The sequence below is a fragment of the Pygoscelis adeliae genome, unplaced genomic scaffold (assembly GCF_000699105.1).
Source record: "Pygoscelis adeliae isolate BGI_AS28 unplaced genomic scaffold, ASM69910v1 Scaffold420, whole genome shotgun sequence".
Lineage (NCBI taxonomy): Eukaryota > Metazoa > Chordata > Aves > Sphenisciformes > Spheniscidae > Pygoscelis > Pygoscelis adeliae.
The window spans coordinates 1,143,281-1,152,758 of record NW_008823871.1 but is presented as its reverse complement, the minus strand read 5'-3'; the positions used below and the strand labels follow the sequence as shown (position 1 = coordinate 1,152,758).

Below are 9,478 nucleotides of genomic sequence, written 5' to 3'. Positions count from 1 at the left end.
TGGTCACAGCAGCCGCAGGGACAGGCGGCTTCGACAGACTTTGAGTGTGACATGTAGGATGTGGCACGAGTTGAGGAGCTGGTGTGAAGTGTGAACTCACTGAGTGGCCTTCTTCTTTCTTAAGACTCTGGCACCAGCTGACTCTGCAAGTTTTGGACTTTGTTCAGGACCCTTGCTTTGCCCAAGGAGATGGACTCATCAAGGTGACGTGCTTGATTGTTCCCAAGTGTTTTATCTTTCTGTAGCGAAGATGAGTGATGGTGTTCTTGTACTAGTGAAAAATAAGCAGCCTGTGACTTATCTCTGGAGAATTATTAAACTAGGTGAATTCAGCTTCCTGGGGTTTATGCATTAGATGTGAGTGTGCGGGATTTGGTAGGTGTGTGAAAATTCTGCTAAAGCTAAATGTGTCAATTTTAGAAGCTTCAAAACGATTCTTTCATGCAATTAAGATTTTGGGGGGTGGGGGGGCGGGCGTGCAGGGGGAGCCTTTTCCTTTTGTAACAAGGGGTTTGCAGCTGCAAGCGTAGGATGGATTGTCAGGTGTTCGCAAATGCTTCAAAGTATTCTGTAGGTTATTTCACCCGCTGTCCGGGAGCTTCTTCCATTTATGAAGATAACAGCGTACTCAGCCCAGAGCCGCATGTTCTCTCTATGCCACAAGTAATCATGTATTTTCGCTCTCCTTTGTGTTTTTAGGTTAAAATTCCGTTCCCCAGGAGATAGTTACTTCCATGATAAAGAGCCGTGGGTTTCTAGAGACAGCCTCTTTTCCGAGTGCGTGCAAAGAGAAATTTGAAAGCTTTAGGCCGGTGCTTATTGTACAGTGGTGACTGAAGACATGCACCAGGCCAGCCCCTAGCAGGGAGGCGTTGTGTTGTAGTATCTACTAGCTCGTGAGTTTCTTGAATCACTCCTTGCAGTTGGAAGGAGACTGCAGAGATAGAATTATCTAAAAGGAGCAATTTTTGGCTCCTGGATTCTGTACGGTGTAGTTGGATGCCCTCTAATTTGTTGGAAAAACGTGTTGGGATACAGTGAAAAGCGAGTGTCGTAGCTGAAACGAAATTTCTTTTTGCCCTCACTGTCGATATCTTTGTGCCTACAGCTGTATGAGAACTTCATCAGTGAGTTTGAACACAGGTGAGTTTCTTTGCCTGGAGGTTTTTAGGTAACCTACTGTTGACTAAGGCTGTTCTGACGATGAGTTTTTTGTTCCAGGGTGAACCCCTTGTCCCTGGTAGAGATCATTCTTCATGTAGTCAGGCAGATGACAGGTAAGTGTCCTTACCTGTTACTTACAGTATTTTTAGCAACTGATGCCTATGAAATTTGACTAGTTAATAGTAACAGCTAACTCTTCAATGTTAAGCTATCGTCTTTCTGGTATAGTGAAAAGGGAAAGCATTAACTCAAAGAGCTTAAATATTTACCGCTACATAGAGCAGCAGGTCTACTGCTTCGCTAGAGAAACGGCTGATGAGCAGAAAGCCCGGCCTACGATAGTAGCAACTTTTGAAGGTTGAGCGGTACACTATAGAAAAAATATACTCCAGTCTTCATGAATCCTGTAAAAGGATTTATTTCTAGATTGAGATTTAGTTCCACGGGAATTCCTGATATTGCTGCCTATTTTTTTTTTTTCCCTTTACTTCAGATCCCAATGTGGCCCTTACTTTTCTGGAAAAGACTCGAGAAAAGGTATTTTTGAAATTGCTTTTTCTGGTAGTCCACCTACAGGAATTGTTTTGCATATGAGCATATATGGTATAGCTGAAGAGGCAGATATGTGTATGTTGAAACCTAGACAATACCTACTCTTTTTCTTGGTGAACAGCTCTGTATTTTAATGCAGGAACATCTTAACAAATGAAATGCAACCAGCACAGTCTAGGTTTCAAGAGCCTACCTGGCTGCAAGGGTAACACTCTCTGAACGTGTATCTTTGTGTAACTGCAGGTAAAAAGCAGTGATGAAGCTGTCATTTTGTGTAAAACAGCCATTGGGGCGCTCAAGCTGAACATTGGAGACCTGCAGGTCACCAAGGTGAGGTGATGACCTGAGTGGTTCAAGCGTTCGGATATTTTGGAGCACTGTGACACACTTCAGCAGTTACTACAGCATGGGCATGTCTGTGCTTCAGTTTTGAACGAGAAGATGATAAATTTGCAGCTCCTGGGATTTCCAGGAAGAGCTGTGGTTCTGCTTTACATCTTGTAGGCCATAAAAATGTGTGTATAGTACTTACAGCCAAATCTCTGAAGTTTCAGTAAGATTCTGATGCATGTAGCCTTTGAGGTGCTGTTGCTTATTGGTGGCCTGCAGCTGATCACCGCAACTGTTGGTGCGCGCAGCTCGGAAGAGAGGGAAAAAATACCTTGATATATTCCAGTTCGCAGCTTAGAGGGTCTCGTGAATTCAGCAGTATATATGCTGCTTGTTGGCGAGCTGCTAGCGGTGACTGAATTAGTGTATCGTTTCCTGTGCTAAGCGTGTTGTTTATTTCATCTCTTGGCTTTTTTGAGAACCATCTCTTAAAGCTAAGATGAGTTTTTCTCACGCAGTGCAGCTTTGTCTCTTAGAGCAAGCACAAAGTTTGATGGGTTTGGGTATAAGTGTGTGTATATATATATGTATGTAAGTATAACTGCAGGATTGTTTTTCTGGTGTTTGGGGTTTTTGTTTTAAGCTAACTACTACGTAAAGGAAGAATGCCATTGCTTTATTTTTAATACTGCGGTAGTGGCTTTGACTGTGGTCTCATCTGCTTTCTACTGAGTGGATGTTACTTCTGGACCACACAAGAATGCTGTAACCCTTCAGTGGTGAGCTAGAAGGCTGGGGGCGCGTGTCTGTATGAGGTGTACCTTCGCCTGTAACAAACAGGTTTTCACCCTTCTCTAGGAGACCATTGAGGAGGTTGAGGAGATGCTGAACAATCTCCCTGGGGTGACTTCAGTTCACAGCCGCTTCTATGATCTCTCCAGCAAGTACTACCAGACGATTGGGAACCATGCCTCTTACTATAAGGACGCTCTGCGGTTTCTGGGATGCATTGATGTTAAAGATCTGCCAGGTAACTCTTCCTTTGCCGAGCATAGAAGGTCCCAGTTTTCATTCTCTGTTTCATCACTTCAATCTAAGTAAATGCACTGGCAGAGAACAGATTTTCTCAACATTATTTTGAATCTGCCGTGATTGCGCCAGGATCTAGCTAGAAAGAGGAAGAACCCACAAGAAGAATGGCTGAGTAGGATTCTGCTCCTAAGCTGCGTTGAAGTGGTGGGAGGGGAGAAGCGTCCCCACCGGAAGGGATAGTTTGTTCTAGTTCCCAAAAATCTTTAATATAGATTCAAAAAGCGACTCTTTTGTGCTACTGCTGTGGTTACTGCCGGCTTCTGAATTTGGGGCTTGGGAGAGGATGAGAAGGAGGGCCGAGGATGATTTAATACAGGCACAGAGAGGAAGGTGAGGGAGGGGTTGATGGGGCTTAGACTGCTGCTTCATCCAAACTATTTTTGTTAGTTTGGGGTTTTTTATTTGTTGGGGTGTTGGTTTTTTTTTTTTCAGTATCAGAGCAGCAGGAGAGAGCCTTTACCCTGGGACTGGCAGGGCTCTTGGGAGAAGGTGTTTATAACTTCGGGGAGCTGGTAAGTTGATGCTGCATTGCTTCACTCGTTGAGTATCAGGAATTCATTTTACCTTATTAACGCTGTCCTGCCTGGTTTCTGCAGCTCATGCACCCTGTTCTGGAGTCCCTGAGAAACACTGATCGGCAGTGGCTGATTGACACACTTTATGCCTTCAACAGTGGTAATGTAGAGACATTTCAGGCTTTGAAGTCGGCGTGGGGTCAGCAGGTGAGTGAATGAGTTGCTATATTGCTTAAGGCCTAGGCTCAATATTTACAGAGGACACTTAGATTCTGTAGACCTTTACCTTAAGAATTCCTGACTCCGGTGCATTGGTATAATTTTAATCATAGAAGTATAATGTTTTTTTCATCTTGATACGTACCATTAGTTTTCTTTTGGCTTTCCTCTGTGTCTCGTTGATTGAAAGAAGTAAAGAGAAGTCTCTTGTGATCCAAGGGGAAAGCAAACAAAAACGGCATGCAGTCCTGCACAGGAAGATAATCTCTGATTTAATTTCTGCAATGCCATTCGTTCCCAGTATTAAACTGCTTCCGATGTAAAATAGTGGTTTTCCTTTGTGTTCTAGGAAGTTTGAGGAAAACAGTGGTGTTGGATATTAACTACACTGACTATACCAGAAATTATTGATATAGCAGTAATTTACAGGTCGACTTGTATGTCCACTTGTGCGAGGCTCTGGCCTATGGTACAAGGTTGCCTGCCTTGCGAAGCGCTGCATTTAATTGTGCAGTTCTTATGGTTTGTTTTATGGAACCGTTACCAGGTAGTGGGTGGGTTGTAATGGCCTCCTCCCTCGTAAATGAGGGTAGGGGGTCCCCATGTGGCTTACTCCTGTGTGTAGCATGCTGTTCTCCCCTGGGGGGGGGGGGAGGGGGAAGTAATAACTTAACTTGTTCCATTTTATCCTCTTACAGCCAGATCTGGCTGCAAATGAAGCACTTCTGCTGCAAAAGATTCAACTGTTATGTCTTATGGAGGTGAGCTGAGAACTGTGATGTGTTAAATGTGGGAAATGGAAAGGGGCTGCTCCAGCTACCTTTTGGTGGGGGTAGTACTGCTAAATGTTCTGTTCTCTGCTGGGTGCATGCATTCACTCGTCTTACAGAAACTCGTGGGTAGAAATAGTTGACTGCAAATTTTGCCTCTAGGTGGTGCCAAAAGGCAAGGACTGCTAGGGAAAAAAGCCTTGTGGCTACTACTTGTTTGCGACTTCAAGGGTGTGCTCTTTCAGGCAGGATATGGAGGTGGGGAAGAAAAAGAGCAAGCTTTGTATCTTGAGGATGGTATCTGAAATGATAACTCTTAAAGTGTGTTCGAGTATAACAAAGATTTCTAAAACAGTTAAAATCTTTGTTTACTAAGGACTGAAAATCCTTTCCCAGATAGGTAACCCTACACACTTAAACAGTTTCTTTCCTGTGACTTGAAGGCTTTGGCTCTGTTGTTACCAAATAATACTGGTGTATAAACCTCCGTGGCCCTGGATCTGTTTCAAAAACTTAAATATTTGAGTTCTCTGGAGCGTAATGTATGTTTATACACACCCACATACCAATATTTGTGTATGTTAATGTGTATATGTATTCCACTTCTAGTGTTTTACTGTGAACGAGTTTTATCACCTATAGGTACTGTGTTATCTCAGGGATTTGGTATGCACTGGGATGTTTCAACACAGATTGATCTGCTTTGGAGATTATGTTGCCTAGAAATCTGTGTGGAGCAGCAAGGTGTGTGTGGAGGAGGGAGTGGTACTACTCCTTTCTGCTGATGTAAATGCATTTTTCTTTGAAGTATTTTGATTAAATATGAGAAATGCAGTTGCTACTGCAGATTGAGAGCTCGGCAGGGCAGTATGAGGGAAGCTGTGCGCACTGTTGGAAAAAACTAAAACTGTGTGGGATTTATTTTTTGTTTTGTTTACTTGAGTTCAGATGACTTTCACCCGACCGGCCAATCACAGACAGCTCACTTTTGAAGAGATTGCTAAGAGTGCCAAAGTCACTGTGAATGAGGTGAGTTCAGGTTTAGACAAACTTATTAATGTCCAAGTTCTTGAAGATCTACAAGTGTCTGGATAGACCTACTCCCATAGGTGAACTCTTAAGTAGAAATGTTCTCCCCTGTTCTTGTGCATTTGCAGAACTGTGTTAAGAAGGAATTAACTGCTTGATGCTCCTGTTTCTTGGCAAATAAATTTTTGAAGATTCTTAGTCATAGTCTTAAGTTGGAAGAGAGCTCTAGGTAATCTGTTCCCATGTGCTCTTGAAAGCAGGCCTTTGGATTAGATTATGCAGGGCCCTGTCAAGCTGTCTTGAGTTTTTCCAGCGGGGGGAAATGTCACTGATGTTTAATTTTTCTCATGGTGAAGAATTTTCTTCTGTTATCCAGATGGAATCCTCGCTCAAGTAAATCCTGCCTGTGGTCTCTTGTCCTTTCACCTTGCATCCTTGTGAAAATAGTACCTCTTATCTTCTGTGTTACTGCCTTTTAGGCACTGGAAGACTGTGATGAGGTATCCCCAGGCTGCCTCTTATCTAGGCTGAACAAATAAAATTTCTTCATAATGTCAAGTTCTCAGCCTCCTAATCTTGGTGGCCCTTTGCTAGACTCTCCAGTTTTGCTGTGCCCCCCTTAAACTGAAAGGGGGGCACGCAAAACTGGACACGGTGTTGCAGGTATGCTCCAACAAGTGCTGAGTGGAACGATCACATCCCTTGATCTGCTGGCTGTGTTCTTACTGATGCAGAGCAGGACGCAGTTCCCCTTTGTTGCTACGGGGGCACGCCCCTGGCTCTTGCACAGTTTGCTGTCCCCCCCCAGACTCTGCTCCTTTCCATCAGAGGATACTCCGCTGAGTATATTCAGAGTACACCGCAGCCAGTCAGACCTCTGCCTGTCAGGTTGCTTGTGGTCGTTCGGTCTCGGGTGCAGGACTCCATGCTTATCTTCACTGTACTTCATGCGATTCATGTTAGCCCAATCTATTGAGGTCTCTCTTCATGGTAGCTCTTATTTCCAGCACACCTACCTCTCCCTACCAGTTTGGTGCATTGTGAAATTGTCATCCAGCTAGCTTAAAGACAGTTAAATAGTATCAGACCCAGTGTCAACCCCTAAGGAACACTACTCATAACCAGCTGCCTGTTCAACTTCGAGCCTCTAATGTTTGAGCTCGGTGGTTTAGCACATTTTCCACTCATCTTGTGGTGGTTCTGTCTGTGCCGTAGCTTACCTTGTCAACAAGGACGTGGTAGAAGGTCCTGTTGAGCATTTTGCTAAAAGAAAGGTACAGGGCACCTACGGCGCTCTCTTCGACCACTGAGCAAGTTATTTAATTTAAAAAGGCAATCATATTGGTCAAGCACATCTTACCCATGGTAAATCCATGTTGACTCTTTCCAGTTACCTTGATCTTCCGGGGATTTCAGAGAAAAGAAAATAAATCCGTTCTTAGGGAAAAGAAATCTCTCCTGTATATTTAGATGTCGAGTCTCAAGGCAGTTTTATAACCTAAAAGGTGGGTGTGAGAGAGGCTGCAGCTGCCCTTGATTTTGTTGTGTGTAGTAAACAGTCTTCCAAAAGCTAGTGCCGTTTAAAGATTTTATTCATCTCAGGGGAAACTGGGTGATTTTCAGCTGTTTCCTTGAATTACTATTTTTTTTATGTTTAGGTGGAACTGCTGGTGATGAAGGCTCTCTCGGTAGGCTTGGTAAAGGGCAGTATTGATGAAGTCGATAAGAAGGTGCACATGACATGGGTACAACCACGCGTGTTGGATTTACAACAGGTAATGACCAGCTTGAATATTAAGGCAGCACTAACTTGTTTTGGTGTGTGAGGTGACCTGGAAATTAACTGTGAAGGGTCACTGAGAATGTCTCCTTAGTGCTTCTTAAGATGCTTGGAAAACGAGGAAGTATTTCCAGCTTTTCCTCATTCTTTTTTACATTGCTGCCTTTAGCTTTTACCTTGGGTACATGGAGCGTTTTGTAGCTGTGTTTTGCAGTAAGTAGTTAGAAACCTGTCAGGAGATAGAATAGGATATTAGTGACACTTCTCTTCTGAAAGCCACACAAACCACCATAAACCACAAATGCTATGACTGTGTTTTCCAGAATGATGCAGACATCTGTGTGGCTGCTTCAAGCCTAAATGCATGAACCAAAATCTTGGAGTTTCTGGGTTGTAGGTGGCACGCTTGTCTTGGGAAGAGAGAAGTTCAGGGTGATAAAGACGAAGGTGCTGAGCGTCTCAAGTTCATCCTTGTAACATTTTAGGAGACTGTATAGGGTGCCTTTTACCTTTTAAAAAAAAAAAATTCAGTACATGAAATACTAGCTGCAAACAATTCCTTTTGTGCATTTCGATTTAACTTTAAACATGGCCATTTTGATGGTAAAAGATGTTAAGTAGCATCTTTCTAGATGTATGGGGTTTTGAGTAGTTGTTTGGGATCCCAAGTGTTTGTCCTTAAGGTGGATATCGGTATTTCCAGTAGTTGAGGCATTAAAGTTACTGTGGGCTTGCCTTGCAGATCAAAGGAATGAAAGACCGCCTGGAGTTCTGGTGCACAGATGTGAGGAGCATGGAGATGTTGGTGGAGCACCAAGCTCATGACATCCTAACATAGAGGACCTTGCACTACCCCTGGGAGAGTAATTTCTACTGCTGCTGACGCTAGCAGCACTCAGACCACTGACTCTGTACTGAATTATATTGAAGGGGGGTGGGTGGGCAGAGGGGAGAGCAGCTTTTTGACGCTTGTTCGGAGGAGTAAGTGGCCTTTTGCTGTGTAACCCTTTGGTGCTTGGAGTCAAGATTTCCCTATGCGCTAACATTAGTGGCACTGACCATGAGAGCTCCCATCCCGCTCTCGTAAAAGGAGGACAAAGGCTCCGCAGTGGTTGATTTATCAGTCTTGTTATCAAACCGTTGTGAGAGGATGTGATGCTGGCTGCATGTTACGGGAGCGGAAGCTATTTGCCGGGTAAAGGGGCTAGCAGAAGCTCCTTTATGAGAACATGCTAGAGAGGTGCCTGACCAATATGTGGTACTACTTAGCGGTATTGGCCTTAGGAGGGCATGACCTTCCCCGGTAACCTGTCTCTCCCCCTGCCCCCGCAGCAGCCCAAAGGCAGCATTACTGAAATCATCTTTCTCCTTTTGCCCCCCTCCTCCACAACCCCTCCTCCTCATCTGCAGTAGAGGAAGCGTTTACTCCGTCAAAGGGTGTTTTCCAGGATTACTGTTTAGTGGATGTGGTTTTGTATACTTTTGGGGGTGGTTGTCTTTTACAAACACTTTGTGCTAAAGTGAGGTGCAGCAGTATTGCTGGAATAAACTTCTCTGCCTTCCCTTTTCTGTAGTTCTGTGTCTGTCGTCTTCATAACTTGCAGTTGAGCCTCTGATCTGTTTAAAAATATGCTTTCTTTTAAGTCTCATGTTACAAAAACTCTTTGTCCAAGAACAAGACAGATTTAAACAGTCTGTTAATCACCAGTGGGACTAGTATGTAATTTACTCTATGTACTTTATTGTCAAGTCCTTTTCTTTTGTGGGAAGCTGTAGTCCTGATGCCTTTTCTCAAGTGGAGGAAGCATTACTGACTGAAAAGGCCTAAATGAGGGCTGAGACAACAAGTTTTTGTTCTGCTTTTGCCTCTTAACAACTGCTACTTTAAAAGCTTTCTGTAATGTAATTGTTTTGCTCTACTGCTGCTGCGATGTCTTTATGGGGATGGAAGATGATTGCCCACTTTGAGAATTTGAAACAAATGCAGATCTGAACTGGAGGCTGCCTCCAAGTATCCATTTGGATGC

General features: G+C 43.7%; 1 protein-coding gene across 1 annotated transcript in view; it reads left to right on the top strand.

Moving 5' to 3' along the window:
* The window catches only part of PSMD13 (proteasome (prosome, macropain) 26S subunit, non-ATPase, 13), a 12,026-nt gene extending 3,002 nt beyond the window's left edge, over positions 1-9,024 (top strand). Inside the window, exons 2-13 of the mRNA XM_009334122.1 lie at positions 125-203; positions 1,109-1,143; positions 1,222-1,277; positions 1,658-1,701; positions 1,960-2,046; positions 2,905-3,076; positions 3,571-3,650; positions 3,735-3,860; positions 4,571-4,633; positions 5,591-5,671; positions 7,330-7,446; positions 8,194-9,024. Of these exons, the coding sequence (XP_009332397.1) occupies positions 125-203; positions 1,109-1,143; positions 1,222-1,277; positions 1,658-1,701; positions 1,960-2,046; positions 2,905-3,076; positions 3,571-3,650; positions 3,735-3,860; positions 4,571-4,633; positions 5,591-5,671; positions 7,330-7,446; positions 8,194-8,289 (1,036 nt within the window). The 3' untranslated portion in view covers positions 8,290-9,024. The remainder of the gene's footprint in view (positions 1-124; positions 204-1,108; positions 1,144-1,221; positions 1,278-1,657; positions 1,702-1,959; positions 2,047-2,904; positions 3,077-3,570; positions 3,651-3,734; positions 3,861-4,570; positions 4,634-5,590; positions 5,672-7,329; positions 7,447-8,193) is intronic.
* Positions 9,025-9,478: the final 454 nt, after the last annotated feature.